Source organism: Tachypleus tridentatus, chromosome 2, assembly GCF_004210375.1.
Source record: "Tachypleus tridentatus isolate NWPU-2018 chromosome 2, ASM421037v1, whole genome shotgun sequence".
Lineage (NCBI taxonomy): Eukaryota > Metazoa > Arthropoda > Merostomata > Xiphosura > Limulidae > Tachypleus > Tachypleus tridentatus.
The window spans coordinates 88,572,168-88,590,210 of NC_134826.1; the positions used below are offsets into that span (position 1 = coordinate 88,572,168).

The 18,043-nt window shown below is 33.5% G+C and overlaps 1 protein-coding gene across 3 annotated transcripts in view; it reads left to right on the forward strand.

The window, feature by feature from the left end:
- The first annotated feature begins 489 nt into the window (after positions 1 to 489).
- LOC143244451 (rho GTPase-activating protein 44-like) overlaps positions 490 to 18,043 on the forward strand; it is a 37,269-nt gene continuing 19,715 nt past the window's right edge. Inside the window, exons 1-6 of one of the 3 annotated variants that reach the window (XM_076489136.1) lie at positions 490 to 771; positions 1,223 to 1,394; positions 6,783 to 6,936; positions 7,881 to 7,957; positions 8,819 to 8,930; positions 17,340 to 17,416. In XM_076489136.1, coding sequence (XP_076345251.1) covers positions 1,342 to 1,394; positions 6,783 to 6,936; positions 7,881 to 7,957; positions 8,819 to 8,930; positions 17,340 to 17,416 — 473 coding nt within the window. In that variant the 5' untranslated portion in view covers positions 490 to 771; positions 1,223 to 1,341. Of the gene's footprint in view, positions 1,017 to 1,222; positions 1,395 to 6,782; positions 6,937 to 7,880; positions 7,958 to 8,818; positions 8,931 to 17,339; positions 17,417 to 18,043 lie in introns of all 3 variants that reach the window. The other 2 variants (XM_076489138.1, XM_076489137.1) reach the window with 2 other exon arrangements.

Here is an 18,043-nt window from a genome sequence, read left to right on the forward strand (position 1 = left end):
GTAGCTGCTAAAACTGAAAAATTATTGCGTGGCTTTCTCAAGTTGGCCCACGTAAATTAAAAGCATTGTAGTGCATTGTAAAGTTTTTAATTATTTTAGTTACACTTACCACTTTCAAAAGAAATACTGTATTTTTTATGCTTGTGTAACAAACATCTTAATATTTTTAAATTATAAAATTGCAATTATGTTATCAAAATGCTTCGTTGTAACATAGAAAAAGCAGGAGCATTTACTTTATGTTATTTTAAAATTATTTGTTTGTAATTCAGAACTATGCTACAAAATAAACTATCTTTGTTGATCCCACCGCGGCTATCGAAACCCGATTTATAACGTTGGAACCCCATAGACTTACCACTACGCTATTGCGTTCGTTTGTTGTTAAAACTCAAATCTATTCAATGATATATGTTTGACAATACGCTGTCATTAGTACGATCTTATTTGTATTAACTGTTAGTATCAATCTCATTTAGACGATTTTTTGATAATAAATATATATGGACATAAAAGTTAGCTTATTAAAGAGTAGTTGTGTTCGATCATATAGTTAAACGGTGATATACGACTATGAAATTGTTAGGCTTAGTTATATAAAATTGAATGTATTCGAAAAATTATTAAAAGCAGAACAAAGCTTTACCGTAAAAATACCACATGTTAATGCATGTTCGTTCTCGAAATTACCTCAAACGTTTGAAATGGCGAAAAAAAGGCGGGGTTTAATGTTATCACTACCTGTTCATCCTGGCAATAATTTCCTCCAATGTAAGTTGTTACTCTTTTGTGAGAAGTGTTAGTAGGAAGTTAATATTGTTAAGCCTCGCGTAGTGCTGTATATTTATTCTGTACATTTTTTTGTAAAATACAAAAAATATTTTACGACTATGTTATCAGTTTTTAGAAATAATATAATGATTTGACTGAGAACGTATTTGCTGTTTTGTCATGAAGTTAAAGTGATCTATGAAGTACTTGAAGCCTTAGGTGAACTTCGAATCTAAATTCGAAGGGTAATGCTTGTATTGTAATTTTGTAACTACGAATTGTTAAATTAGAGATCAAATACAACATAATGTAATTTGTATTTGAACATAAGAATCTTATCTAATTTGCTAAATATTAAACTTCTAATTATCAAAAATAACATTGAAACTGAAAGCAAGACTGGTAAATGTATGACATTTATTAAAATTTCAGTGTTATTTTACAATTACAGAATATGTGAAAAATTTGACCAGTTATATTGTAACAGTGTAAGCAGTATAAACTTTGTGTGTGTGTAAGGCCACGTCTTGCTATCCTTCTGACACGCTGATAAGTTATCGTAGGTTCAAAATGAAGAAACAGTTTTTCAGAGTTAAACAGAGGGCAGACCAAACATTCAATCGGTGAGTAATGCCACTTAATTTAAGTGTTATGCAGTTAATTTCTATAAAAATAAGTGCAAGTTTAAAGAACACTTAGGACTTAATTTAGATCTTATTAAAATGTTTAAAAGCTAATGAAATTGTCAAGAGGTTAAGATAGTTTTTTTTTACATTTATGGTTCTCTTTTAATGAACTAATGAAAATAGTAAAAGAGTAAAACTTGTGCTTTTGTTGTAATAAGTGTAATGAACTCAGATTAATGAACTACTTTTCCACAAAAATATTTTCCAGTTAAAAGCTCAAATATTTATTTTATGAAAATACATTCCATAAGAAAAGTTACCAACACATCAAAGTTTGTTGAAATTGAAGTAAAAGTAACACTTAGGGCTTCAGCTAGTTTAGTCAGGATCGTATAATATTTATCAAAACAGTGAACGTTATGAATCTGGTTTCCAGGTTTTTATCCATATTGCTATTAATGTGTAATTTCTTATTTCTAAGTTTGTCACTCTATGACTTATGTAGACCTAACAACTTTAAATGTTTGAATCAAACACATGTTTTAGGTTTTCACTTTTAACTCTTGTAACCAGATTTCATTTTAATATATATAATAGGTAACATGTGCTAAGTTGTACATTAAATTTTAGACAGTACGTGAAACAACCAGCCATTGTTATTGTGTTTTGTCATAAAGACATACCTGTATCTATTCTTTAATACTGCTACTCGTTATTAGCTCTTTCCCTTTTATACATAGTTTAATGGTTTTTTTTATGGATACATTTAATTAACTAGTGAGGTATGAGTAGGTTTGAGCAAGATGTATCCTTCTAGTATTATTTAATTAAAATATGAAGAATTAATGTTATCAATGTTACATGATGTTTGTATGAAGCTCTCTTCTAACATCACACGTTGAACAAAAATAACCAGTTCCTCTGACCATGTTCATGATCATCAGGTGTATATCAGATAAATGTTGTTGCATTTGATACTTGGGTACTTTATCATTATGCCCTCTAAATTGTGTATAGGATAAGGATAGAGTTTATTATGGTGTTTGATGTATCAGTTTTGTAATTTTTAATCTATTATTAAGATTATTTAACATTTTCAACTTAGTATATGTATTTTGATTTAAGCTAAATTTTCTAAGTTGATTAGAACACCTTAGATGTTATTGGGTCTATAGCCCAAACTATTTGTTCAGCAAGGGTAACTAGATGAAGAAACAAATTCTAATCTTTATAAGTAAGACTTTTAACAACATTATACTTAATTAGCTGTATTTATTACCATGTTGATTTTTAACTTAAGTGTCTAGCTTGCTTTGATCGGACTCTTCAATTTCATCACTGTTGTTTTAACTGCATGCTTCTTAACATTGCTTTCCTGGATGTTATTTTATGCCTATCCTTGGCAGATGCTGATATGAACATATGAGGAAATCTGAGCAGTTAGCAGCAGGTATTAAAAGATTGGAGATGGTTTGAATGGGCAATAAAGAAACCTTTATTATAATGACATAATTTTGTCTTTTCTTTATTATCTGTTTCAACTATCTCCAAACTTATTTTCTAAAAAGGGACTCTTCGTTATCAAATTCAGTTAGCAGTAGCTTAAATAGGTATTTTTTGTGCAGTTATTTAACTGTAGCAGATAGATTTATGTGAAGGCACTTTACCATTATGTTGTTGTTACTTATATAATATGTAAAACCTTCCTTTAAACAAAAGTATTGGAGGTGCAATAGTACCTTCACTTTTACATATTTGACATATTCTAAATTGAGCTGCCTTTTGACACCACAAGAGCTGTATTGAACAGCTCTTTATGTTATCAGTTTCTCATTGTAAAAACTTACACAATCTAGTCAAACACCCTAACTATATGACTCATTATGACACTACTGATAAATTAAACTCCTGGGTAATAAGTAGCTGTAATATTTAAAATGGTATTTTCATTTAGTTTTGTGACAGAGATAAATCATATGGAATGTAACATTATAATCTTTCTGTTAGGTTTACTTACTAGATCATTCTTGGTACTTCTGGAAATATTATTTCACATGTTTGGAGAATTCTGTATTTATGGTTGATGGTGATTAGAATTCTCTGAATCTGCACAATAGATGTAGTATAAAGGCTATTTTCAAACTTCATTGCATACTACAGATAAAAATTCTTCAGAAGTTCAGATAATTGAGATGTGCACCAAAAAATATAAAAAATCAGGTGAAGGGGATGTTTTGTTGAAAAGTAAAGAAAGAGCAACATGTTAGTCACATTCAGTACCCTTTATTAGATATTGAACAGTGAAAAGTTATAGTTCACACATGGTTTGGGAAAATATAATGTGGTCAGCCTGTAGAATTGTTTGCCTTCAGTTGTGGTACTAGCTACAACATGGAAAGAGTTTAAGAGGATATTGGATGAGTATTTCAAAGATCAGTGTTGAATAATATTAAAAAAAGCCTTTTTGTATGCATTTGGCTTTGTTTCCAAATGGAGAGCTTTCTTGTTTATGTTGTGTACTGTTGTCTGTGCTACATGGATGGTTTGTACCAGACTGTTGTCACTTTTTGTGTGTAATAAGTGATTATAACTTTTCTTCATCTGCATCTGAGACCCAATACTTTAGTAGCTTCTACTGAGGTTCTTGTATGTTTTAATAAGTTTAATGAGTTCTTACCATCTCTTTGAGAGGAATACATGGTAACTTTACCAGTTCTTCTCTCCAGTATGAGTATAAGGTAACTCCTCCAGCTTTTTTTTTCTCCAAGATGAGTATAAGGTAACTCCACCAGTTCTTCTCTCCAAGATGAGTATAAGGTAACACCACCAGTTCTTCTCTCCAAGAGAAGTATAAGGTAACACCACCAGTTCTTCTCTCCAAGAGAAGTATAAGGTAACACCACCAGTTCTTCTCTCCAAGAGAAGTATAAGGTAACACCACCAGTTCTTCTCTTCAAGAGAAGTATAAGGTAACACCACCAGTTCTTCTCTTCAAGAGAAGTATAAGGTAACACAACCAGTTCTTCTCTCCAAGATGAGAATAAGTTAATCCTACCTTTGTTCTTTGCTTCCATGATGACACAGGTATGTGCATTATTTCTATTACTTCATTTTTTTCTACTGTTTCGTTGACAAGTTTGCTATACAAGCCTCAGTTTTTGACTCCCCTTCAATTAAAGTGGTACTTGCATTCATTTTGATTCTTTTCTGTCTCATATTTGCATCAACTCAAAGTTGCCATGTCTTTCCCAACTTCATGATTCCTGTTTTTTGGTATATGGTCAGGATTCTTCTTTCCTTGAGCTACAATTTTTTAAATATATACTTCCATCCTAAGGATCTTCTTTTATTCTGATACTCTCCCATCCTTAATCTTGTTTGCTGTCTGCCCTCTCTACAACCTCTCTCAGGGATCTGCATTTTGACCTTGACATCTTTACTGGGGAATGTTGCACCTATATATTCTTCATACTGGACTTGATCTTTTGTACAATATTTACTCAGTGAACTTGTTTTCTTTTTTTCTATACTATGCTTGGTTCTGGTGACTAACTCTCTGGAGTTCTACACTCTCTTTTCATTGGACTTTAGCAGATCAGTCCAGAAATCCAATGATTACTTTTGCTTCTCTCATTTCATCTTTTCATTAATTATAATCTAGGTTTAGGTCTAGATATAGCATGAGGCAAGCAGTGATATTATATATGAGCCGTGTTGACCAAGACTTGGAAACTCAAGTTATGTAACATATAAGATACTTAATGTTTGGCATTATTGCTAGAGAAGAAGCATGGCCTCCCCTGAGCATAAAGTTCTATGGATTTATGCAATCCAAACACTATATTTAAGTCTTGATTTGATATTTGCATTTGTTGCCATTTAGATTCAATGTTAGATCTATCAGTATCTGGGTGGGTACATAAGCTCTTTTCCTCAGCCATATGGTGATACTTACATGATGTAGGAAAGCCCAAGACATGAAGTTAGCTGTGATAACATTGATCATTTACTGTGAAATCTTGCGTATTTGTAGAGAAACAACTAAGTGACAATAAATTAATTGTTTTAGTGTTTTGAAGAGTGATTGTTTTTTAAGCATACAAATTACTCATGTCATCTAACATTTTGATGACTGTGTCTGAGCAGCACTGAAAAAAGAAAAAAGCTAATCTTGTACCCACTTATCCGTGAATGATATTTTGATGAAACTACATCTGGAAAGATTTAAAATAATGAAATTGAAAGAAGATAAGTTTACCTTATCCATGTGATATTTATCCTAGGATATTGAAAGAAAGGAGTATATTTACGGATCACTAACTGTAATTCTTAATGAATACATGAATGGTGATAAAGATTAGCCATTCTCGTGTTGATTTCTGAGGAAAGTGATAACACTCACTAATTACCAGCCACTCGGTCTTACTTTATTGGTTTTTCAATCTGTTACAGAAATGTTAAGATGTAGTACTGAAATACTAGCAACACCTTGTGCTAGTATTTATATGTATCAATAAAAATTCTGTTTAAGTTTGTGTGTGCGTACTTAATAAAGAAAGAATTGTTTCTCATTTTCCAGGTGTTCCTTCTTGCCCCTCCACTTGGATGCCCATGTATCTAATAAAAATTTGTCAGTTTCATACAAAAACATGCTACACGTATTAAATGATTTTAAATAATTATCAATTGTCTTGCAGATAATGTTACTAAACTTTATCAGAAATCTGTCAGTTGTACATTTATCATAAAATTGATTGAAACAGATGACAAAACAGAATGAGTCTCAGAATTTAACATTTTCTTTGATTATTGCTAACACTGAGGTGCTTGACTTTTTAAAGTGACTTACCTGTGTACTTTGTGTCATAAATCATTTCAACTTTTAATCTTTGGACCTTGAATAGTTTTAATGTACATTGATGATGTCATCAGGATTGTTGTGTATTAATTGGTGTAAGTTTTGCTTGAAGAATGTGCTGATATTAAAAACTGATAAAAAAATCTTTTATCAAGCTATATTTGAAGTTTTTTGTTATAATTATGTGAAAATATTTTAAGATTTAAGATTGACTTGGCTTAGGCACAAGAAAAAGTTACTTTGCATTTATTTATAAGTTTACACATTATATGAACTTTGTATAAATTAAGAAGTTGTGTACAAATATTCTGGATTTGTACATTATTTATGTTGGATTAATGCCCTTATTTTAATATTACTATACTGATTATTTCATTAACATAAAATATTCTGTAATGTTTGAAGACTTGAAATTAATTGCATGTTTATGAAACCTGCATTAAGGAAGCTAAATTATCCATCTTTGTAAAGAGTCATAACTATTTACAATAAATATAAAACTTTATAAATTATGTATATATTTTAAGAGCTGAAAAATCAGAAGTTCTCACAGAAGACTTGATATTAGCTGAAAAACGAGTGGATCTCCTTCAGAAAACGTATGATGCGAGCAAGAAAAAAATGTCTGCTTGTCTCCATGGGACAGTGAGTGATGCACAAGGAACTATGGAAAAAAAACAGGTAAGTCCTTGTCATAAACTACTGAGTATCAATGGTTGTGGTGTAGTGGTTGAAGCACATTCATTGTCATTAGAGCTGAATGGTTAACTTGGTTAATCGATATAATCAATTACCTCAGTTAATGTCGTGTAAAAATATTAAAGTAAAGTAATTTGATTACTGTAGTGAAAATAATAAACCAAATCAAGTTGTAGTGTTTCTCATTATTAGTTTTAAATTATTTTATCTGTACAAGTAATTACAATATTCTCATTATATTTTATCTTTATTATTTTTGATTTAGTCAATGTTGTTCAGCTTCATTTATTAGTGTTACAACTCGTGATAAAAATTGACTGTCACAACTCATGAAAATAATCGACTAAGTCTCACAACGCATGAGAACAATTTACTGTGTCAGCTTATGAAAATAATTAATTAAATGTTCACAATTCGTGAGAAAAAAAATTAAGTAACTGACATTAACGTTTCCAACTCTGATATGAGAATAATCAGTTTGTTGAATGTAATTAATTAATGATCCCATTGATTAATCAGTTAGCAAATTTCATTAATTTTGCAGTTATTAGTAACTTGTACCAACAGTTCCACTTATTTATTTAATACTAATTACATTCTACAGTTTGTCTACTAAACTGTTTTTATTCATCTTTGGGGAGGGGGGTTCTGTAAGCAATTAATTTTATTCTGTAAAGCCAAAATTTGGACTTAAATCAAGAACGTCTTATAGGCTACTAATTTGTTGGTTTGTGTTTCAGAAAATTATTTATTTTATATATTTGGTTTGATTGTCTTTGATCTGTTTATTTATGTGTTTCGTTGCTGTTCTTTCATTAATTTTTGTTTGAGTTTTATGCCTTTTTTTTAATTTAAAAAAATATTTTACCAAATTTAGTTTTTCTCCTCAGTTCTTTAGTATTGGTTTTTACACTGTAAATTTATAGCAGAAGCTACCAGAGAAAATATTGGCCAATATGATGCAGGAATTCAGTGTCCAGTTTGAGGAACCATCTGTCATGGGGTGAGGTTACTTTATGTTGGACTTGATTGATCTTATCCACTATATTACAAACTGTTAATGTTTTTAGAAGTTTCTCATCACTTTACTCTCTATGTATATCTATGGTAGTCTGGAAGTGCTGTGTTTCTGTCCTCTTGCAATACATTTGTAAATATTTAGTTTTTAGTGTTAATAAAATATTACTTGAATGCATAAAGTTTATTTCGTTTTAAGGGTATCATTCTTTGGTATAAAGTAACTGCTTCTTGTAAATTTACACGTCCTTGTTTGCAGAATATGTGGGTTCCACAGCTGAGTGATTATTTAGACATATAAAAGGCATCTTTTCAAGTATTGCATACCACCTTTACTACAGTAGAGTGGTTTTATCACAAGTGGTAATATTGTGATAATTAGTAGAAAAGTAACTAAGGGTTTGAGGGAGACTATGGCAGTTGTTAAACTAAAGCCTGCTTCAAGATAATGGAATTCTGCTGTTTTAAATTATATTCTTGTCTTAAATCAAGAGAACTCAATCATTTCAAATTATATTCTTGTTTTAAAGCAAGAGAACTCAATCATTTCAAATTATGAGCTTGTCTCAAATCAACAGAGTTCAAATGTTTCAAATTATAAGCTTGTTTCAGTTTTGTGGAATTTAAAAAATTCATATTTATGACTTTTCTACTGTTACTGTTTAAACTACTGATTATTTATCTTCCTGTGCAGGTGAGATTTCTTTGTGTTTGATTTTAATGATCTAAGGTGATTTACAGCTTTTCAGTTTGTATATAGATATTTTTAAACTAGATTAAAAATTGTTAATATGAATTTCTGATAATGCAACATATTATAGTATTGTAATTGATATGTTTTTTTTAGCCAAGTTTTGCATAAAAGCTCTAACTCTCAAGAACTCTTAGCAGCTGAACTACTGAATTATGAAGCAAAAATTGAAGAAAGTATTCTGGAAGGCTTTGATAAGATCTTAAATGTAAGTTTCTATACATATAGAAATTAGCAGTAGCTAGCTGGGAATGTGCCAATGGTTGTAATGTTTAACCAGTGACCATTAATAGGAACAGGTTGATCACTGAACTATAATTATATGTATTCATTTTCATACCAATTGTAAACAGTGATCAAAATTATTCTTAAAAGGTATTATCTGACGACACAATGTTTATAGGAAAACATTGTTACAATAATTGATTGATGAGGTTGTTTCATGTTATGTTTTGTTCACCTGTCGCTTTGATTTCCCCACTTAAAATAACATGTAAACACAGAGGCTATGTCTTTTTTTGTGTTGGGAAATGTGGTTGTTTTGACAAAATACATATGGTAATTCTCATCAGCAGACTAATTCAATCTGCTGAGAGCATGTAATTCATTTCCTTTGTCTAGCTTGGTTGGCTCTTTCATGATTAAATTTTAAAGTAACTGTCGCACACATGCCACTGATACATACATATATCTGAACAGAAATACTTTTAGAAGTATATCTTGTAACTTGAACCAAAAGTTAGTTACAACCAGCAAGTCCTAACTTATTGATACAAAGAGTATTCTTGTCTTTTTTTTTTAAATGGAATATTTTTTACATATGTTTGATATTGGTTAACTTTGAAGTTTTCACATATTTAAATCTTGAGATCCTATTTTAGCTTAAGAATTGGCCAGATGAAGGAATGTAATCTCACTTTCTTAATGCCACCTACTGGTCTGCCATCTTTCAACTTCTTACAAGCTTTAAGCAAGTTAAATATACCTTTGTTATTCTAAATGAATTAATTGATATAATTCCACTTACCAAAGCCAATTCATTTGTTAAACTATTTTCAAAAACCTTTTCTTTGTGTATGTTTTCATTATGTTTTTTAATTTTATGAATTGTGTAAAAATAATGTGGCCATAAGTTTTCTTCTTTATACATCCAGTTTGGTCTTTATGCTCAGCACATCACCTCTTAGATTCCTTTTAAGTTTATATTTTCATGTCAATACTGGATAAGCAATGTGGTGTAAATTTGTTTACAAAATCTCTCTTACTGTATTTCTAAGTTCTGATATATTTATAGTAAAGTTGTTGGTTTATTTTCTCCAGTGCTGATTGATCCAACTTTGTAATTAATAACTCCAGTTTTTCTCTAGGAATTTGTGTTGTACAAGGATATAATCAAGATGAGGAAATACTGAACTCTTGACAAGACATAAATTTTCATTTATTTCATGCAAGCCACACTTCTAAGTAATTTCTCAGCATACAGTGAAATATTCTGGTTTTAGCCTTTAGGTTTTTTTAGTTGTTATACAGATATTCTGTTTGATTACTGAACACCCAGTTCCAGTGGAAGTTATTCCATCAGTAAATGTACATATGAAAGAAGAGAGACATTCTTTTTCTCATTGAATAGAGTTGGAGATGGTGGTTAGGGTTAAACACATTCCAATGTATTCATCGGTATTGAATATTTCATATTATGGTGTTCTATTGTCGGCAGAGTGTGGTTTTAAAATGTTGGAAAAACAACCACAGATACTTCTGAGTAGTAGTGAAGAATCAGGTAAAAAAAAATTAAAATTTTTATCATACAAATTAAACGACATTAATAATTTTAAAAACACTTTTGTTATTAATCGTTTATTATTTCCACCCTTATATTTATTCACACATGCTAGAAATCATCTTCACCTGTATATTTATGCCAATTATGATAATGGGAAAAATGTTTTCATGAGTTATAAAGGGTTAAACAAATATTAGAAAAAACCTATAGGTACAGAAAAACATTCAAATAAAGTAATTACTTTATAGTTAATTTCTAAAATGCAATTTGGGAATTTTTTACTTGTTTGGATATCCATAAGTTGAGAATAGGGTGTGTGTGATTGGATCACTTTCTTCAATGAAAAGTTCAAATCTGATAATTCAGTGGCAATAAAGGATAAAATGATATTAAAAAAAACTTGTTACCATGCAGTAAATATTTTGTTTATCCATTTTAATCTTCATTACTAGATTCCATTTACTTCCTTTTATTAGCAGTTGAAGTTGGGTGTTTGTTGACAAGCTTGTGTACAGTTTATTTAAACACTTTACAGAATTTTTAAGTTAATTCCACAGATGAAGTAGATAAGATCCATAATTAACAACTGTGAACCTGAGAGTGCAGAGTACTGTTTTTATCTTGGCATAAAATTAATGTTTGTTTGTCAAAAATTTATGGAAGTATTTTAAACTTTTTTGAGAAAGAGGAGAAAAAAAACTATAAAAATAAGTTCTGATTAAACATAAAAAGGATGTGAAAGTCGCATATAAATATTTGTTACAAAATGTGATTAGAAGGAATGATCTCCAAAGTATGTGGTAAAGTTCTTTTGTGTGCCCCTCGGAGCAGATTCCTGTACATGGTGAGGGGACCTCCCAGGGAAGGTTCTGTTCTTTTAGTTTACCTTCTCTGGGATCTAAACATCCACCCATGTGTTTGCTATGTGTGGCAACCTGTGAAGGGGGAGGAGAGGATCCTAGTGGTTGAGGGGTCCAACCCTGACACACCACTTTGGCCTTAAATTCCTGAAGATGTGCAGCCTTGGGGTGGCCCCCTTGGGTCAATCATCTGGTCGGTCCACTTGGGCTAGGGTCAAACAAGTTCCAGTGTTGGATGTTCTCAACAGGTGTTGTGAACATTGTATCTTATTCTGGTGTTTGGGTATAGTATTCACGAAACCTAGTCGTTGCTGCAGTGTCCTTGTTTAACATTGCAGTGCATCCCCTCATAGGGCTCCATGGTTGGTGGTGTCAGTGGGCCCCAAAATTTCCCTTTCTTTATTATGGATACTCCAATTAAAAGTCTCAATAAAATAGTGAAAGTACAGTCTATAGGTAAACGACCATGTTTAAGATTCTGAGCAGCAATCCTCACCATTCGTACCACCATTTTCTTATATTGTGCACTCACTTTCAGACAAACCTTTAGGGCAAATGTCTTCCTTTTTTATTCAGAAGGGACTAGAGGGACTTACTGGCTTTTCAAAGTCAGTTAAGAAGCTTCGATCTGGTGACATATTGGTGAAAACATTCACATCTCGACACAGTGAACTCCTCTTGCATTCAAAGGCAATTGGGGACATACCGATTGAGGTTACACCTCATGCTGCTTTGAATTCATCACAAGGAGTTATTGTTGAGAGGGATTTGAAGAACATCCCTGAGTCGGAGATTCTCACTGGTTTCTCCACCAAAGGAGTTTCTGCAGTAAGGCATATATCCACTCGCAAAAATGGAATTATGGTGCTGATCATGTCCTTGTTCTCACATTTATGTCACCACGTTTGCCTGCTACCATCAAGGCAGGTTATCTTAATTGCAGAGTATGGTCATACATTCCAAACCCTCTCAGTTGTTTCCAGTGTCAACAATTCAGTCACTCGAAGCCATCATGTTGTGGTTCCTTGATGTGTACTCGTTTCAGTGGCAAGGATCATGATGGCTACGAGTGTGAAACGGACTCTCATTGCATCAGTTGCAATGGCTCTCACCCGTCCTACTTTCATTCTTGCTCTAAATTGTTGGAAGAAAAAGAGGTACAGCATTTGAAAACGATTAATAACATTACTTATCCTGAGGCTCGAAACTTTCTGTCCACCACCTCATCTCTGACATATGCTGCTGCACTTTATTCCACAACTACAGTGTGAGTGCAGACAGATCTCTCTGTGCCTCCAAAAGAATCGTTCTCCAAACAAATGAAAAGTCTTTTGACCTCCATGGTTAAAAAAGTTGATGAATCAACTTCAACACCTATCTCTGTTCCTTACATACATTACAACAAACCCCAAGATCCACATCCTTTGGTTCCAGGAACAGGCATTTCCTTGGATACATCTTCTTTTCCCACCCCAAGATGCAAAACAATCATTTGTTCAGGTCCTCATTCACTGAAATCCCCTTTCAATAGCAAAGACCTGTCCAGTCAACCCAGGGCAGGATCCATGGAGGTCGATAGACCTCCCTCGAATAAGGAAAGTAAGGAAAAAAGAAGTGGTCATAAACAAAATGGTTCTCCACCCAATTCGTCTACATGTAAATAAAAATGGCCACCCTGATACAATGGAACTGTCAAGGTTTATGTTTTAATCTGGATGACATCAAAACACCGATTGCTTCCTACCATTCTGTATGTCTTTCCTTACAGGAGTGTTGACAATAATCCATGGGGCAATGATCATCTTCCTATTATCTTAAGAGAGATTGGTTGTAGTTGATGCTACCCAACCTGTGTGGCTTGGTGGAATCTGGATCAGGCAAACTGGCCCTCTTTCACTGCTCTTGCAGAACTTGATCCTGCCATCGTTTGTAAGCCATCAATAGACTGTGTCGCAGCAGTAACTGACTGTATTATACAAGTAGCTGCTCAATGTATTCCTAAAACCTTGACACGTTTTCCACTATATCCTCGTCACGGTGGAATCCTGCCTGCCACAAGGCATGGAAGGATCAAAAATGGGCCTGGGATACTTTCCGTAGATATCCCACACTCTTGAACCTCATCGCTTTCCAGCGGGCCTGTGCACATGCTCGGTGGGTAAGATGTCAAAGGCAGAAGGAATCTTGAATTAAGTTCACAACCAGCATATTCTCTGCCACAAGTTCCAAAGTCATTTTGGACAAGATTTGAAAGGTCAATTGGCAATATCACTCTGTCCCCCTCTCGATCTTGCTTTCTGGTGGCCAGGAAGTAACTGATACCCGAAGCATTGCCAATGCTTTTACCAGGTATCTAGCACTTCAGTTTCTTCTTCCACCTTCTTAGTCATCAAGACTCGGGTAGAGCAATCACCTCTTTCCTGATTTGACTTGAAATGTCAATCAGAGAAGCCTTTCTCAAACGACAACATCTTGTATCAATATTCTTTGACATTGAGAAGGCTTATGATACAGCATGGAGGTGTGGCATTTCGTGAGACCTCCATATATGTGGGTTATGTGGCCATTTGCCCATTTTTATCAAAATTTTTTTAATGGACAGGAGATTCCAAGTTCATGTGGGTTCAACACTTTCCCGTTTTTTTCTACAGGAACTTGGAGTCCCTCGGGGCTATGTTTTGAGTGTCACAACTTTCACATCTTATGTCAGTCGTTTAACATGAGATATATTGAGTTGCAGCTACAAACTGCCTTCAATCGTGTACTGAAGTGGACCACGCCAAATGGCTTTAATTTCTCTCTCTAAAACTGTTTGCGTGCACTTTTGCTGCCAGCGGGGTATTCACCCTGATCCTGAACTCCATATCAGTGAAATTGTGCTGCCTGTTGTCCCTGAGACGAAGTTCTTGGGGCTTATCTTTGATTGTAAGCTGACCTTTATATCACACTTTGAGCAGTTACGTGTCAAATGTACAAGAGCACTGAACATCCTCCCTGTCCTTTCTACCACTACTTGGGGAGTAGATCAGTGTTCTGTGCTAAAGATATATCGTGCTCTTATTCGATCAAAACTCGACTATGGAGCACTGGTCTATGGCTCTTCCAGATCTTCAGCCTTAAAGATGCTGGACCCCATTGATCATCAAGGACTTCTGCTCTGCACTGGGGCTTTCCACGCCTCCCGAGTTCAGAACTTATACGTAGTCTCATGAACCTTCTTTGCATCTTCGCCATTTGCAACTGTCTTTACTATATGCTTTGAAATTTTGTTTCTTATCAAAGCATCCCACCTGGGGTTATGTTTTTCTTTCTTGGTGGGCCATAATTTTTCAGAACAGACAATCTGCCATTGCTTCTTTTGGCTTTTGTATCCAGGCGCAGTTGGATGAATTGGGTCTGTCCTTTGATAACATTGCAGTATCCACTGGTCAGCCCATCCCACCATGGCTTCTTACAGTCTCCAAATGTGACCTTTCTTTAAGTCATCTGAGAAAAGCAGATACTCCTGATTCAAAGTACCGTGTTTTATTTACTGAACATCTTTCGAACAATATTTCCATTCCTATTTACACCAATGGTTCAAAATCAGGTGACTGTGTTGGTTCTGCCATGGTTTGTTGCGGTTCGGTGCTTGCGTGCATATTTCCCTCTACAACTTTTGTGTTCACTGGTGAACTGTATGCCATTTTTCTTGTCCTGGATCACATAGAAGTTAAGCAGTACTCCAACTGCACTATTTATACTTAGTTGCATAGTTCTCTATTGGCCTTGGAATCACTTCATGTTGATTCACACCCTGTTCTCGCCGATATTCAAAACTGGCTGGCCCATTTCTCATTAACATCTACTTCTATCCAGTTTTTCTGGATACCAGGCCATGTTGGTATTCACGGTAACGAGCTTGCAGACATGGCAGCTAAATCTATCTGCTCTGGCACTATCACTACTGTGCCTATTCCATACATGGACTATGGTCGTGTAATCAAGGCTCGGATCCGTGCCAGCTGGCTGTTGACTTGGAGTGAGCAACGCGACAACAAGCTTTTCAAAATAAAACCGTATATTGGACTTTGGCCGTCTAGCTTCCATAAAGTTTGGAAGGAAGAAGTTGTTTTAACTAGACTACACATTGGTCACAGTTTTTTAACTCATTGTTTTCTTTTATCTGGAACTGACGCATCAGTGTGTAAGTTGTGTAACACTCAGATCACTGTAAGCCACATTTTACTATCTTGTCATCGTTACGACTCTCAACGACAGCACTATTTTAACCATGTTCTGTCCCAGGGTTTGTCCACAACATTAGATAGTGTTATTGGTGATGGTGACACTGTCCACCTTGGTAAACTTTTTAGTTTTTTAAAGGCCATTAATCTTTTTAATGCTATTTAAGTTTTTAATTTATACATTAAACCTTTTTTAATATGATTCCCTTTTAAGAATTGCAGTCTCTCTAGTTTGATTTGAAATTAGAAAATGGCTGTACCATTAAATAACTCAACACCAGGACTGGAAAGGCCAACTTCAGGTGACTAATGCTGCTGTTTGATCTACCTGTTAGTCATCCTGGTGAGTTATTATTAAAATTTTGCTACAGGTGTTTTAAAATTTTTATTACTTTTTGAAAATGGCCGTAATGTCACATAACTCGGAACCAGGACTGGAGAGGTAAACTTCAGGTGACTGACGGTGGTTTTTGTACTTACTTGTTAGTCATTCCAGGACTGGAAAGGCCAACTTCAGGTGACTAATGCTGCTGTTTGATCTACCTGTTAGTCATCCTGGTGAGTTATTATTAAAATTTTGCTACAGGTGTTTTAAAATTTTTATTACTTTTTGAAAATGGCCGTAATGTCACATAACTCGGAACCAGGACTGGAGAGGTGAACTTCAGATGACTGACGGTGGTTTTTGTACTTACTTGTTAGTCTTTCTGGCGGGTTATGATAATTTTATTATGCTATAGAAAGTCCTTTACGACTTCTCTTACTGTAGTTTTTCTCTTAACATTGTAGACTAGATATAAACATTGGTTTTATGTTATTTTTGTTATTTTTTAAAACTTTGTTTTGTTTTACCTTAATTAACTTTTATGAATTTCACTACATATACTTTAATTTTACCTTTTTACCAGATGTTTGGCGCAGATAGCCTAGCTGCTTTGTGCCATAAAATACTAAATCAACCAACCAACCAATCTTTTGTGTGTGTGGTGATATATATGGTCAAATTAGACTGTTAAGAATGTCAGGTCAGGTGAGGGTCAGTATATTGTATTTTTATTGTTAAATGCAGTCAAATGATAAGCCTGAGAGAGAAGGTGCATACAAGAATAATGATGAGTTTAAAGTTTCATAGGTTTTAGGCTTGATTTTTGTCTGCTTACTTCTTGCCACATTTAAGGAAATTCTCATCATAACTAAGTTGCTGTTAGTCAGATTTTTCAATGATTCATTGGTGAGGATGATACAGATAATTATACATACATACATACATATATATATATATTAGCGTATGTCAAGAATATAAAAGCTCCGTGCCAAATTTGGGTTCAGTAATTCTGAAAATCTATTACTAGACCTGTGTCCATTATGCCTGAGTGACCTTTGGGCATTTTTAGGTCTCCTAATGAAGTGGGGAGCTAAACTATATAGACAAGGACACCCACTAAACTACTCCAAGTCCTTCTGCAAAGTGTTCTAAAGCTGGATGTATATTGAATCTTGAAAGTGAACTTGTCCTTTTCTTAAATAACTGTAATTCAACAATCAGTTTGTACATTTTTTAATTCATACAAGCTGTCAATCAAGATATTGTTTCCTTATGAAATACAAATACCTTGTGGTATACACCAGTTGAGTATTCTCCATATGTTGTTATTCTGTAAGCCAGTTTTGAGCTGTAGGTATATTACTTACCATTAGTGAAGATTTAGAAAGACAATTTAATATGATTGTGATTTTTTTCTTTTCAGAACAATATACCTATGATAACAAAGTTGAAGAAACAACTAAGTAAACTGATATTAGACATGGATTCAGCCAGATATAGGTACAAAATTCCTAATTCGTATAAATTGCTGTATTGGTACATCATTATAAGTTTGCTCATTGTACCCAAATTACAATAGTTTTTTATTCTTGAAGTAAAGTATTCCAAAAACAACCTTGTTTTAGAGTAAAACATTGAATCCAATTGTATTTATTGTAATACAATAATATTAGGCCTATTATATTTAACACTACATTACATATTTGGTCCCTTTGGCTTCTTCAAGAAGTGCATGTAATGGTATTTCAGCCATACAATATCTGTATTATGTAGTGGTAAATATACAGTAGGCCTAATTATAATGTCTGATGACAAGTGTAATTAATCATAATTGTGATTTGTTAGCTTAGAAAAGGCTTTCACACCTAAAATTGTTGTAACAAATGGCCTGTACAAATAGTGTTCTTACGATATTGTTTCAATTGTCAAACATCTGAATATATCCTCTGTGCCCCCTAGTGACTCAGCAGTAAGTCCTAAAGGATTTTTTATATTTAAAATTGGGTTGCAGTACTTATGATAAGCACACAACAGAAAGCCCAATATGTATCTTTGAGCTAAACAATAAATGAACAACATCAGATCATAAGGTAGTAAAATTAAGTATTCTACATTTGAAGTACATAG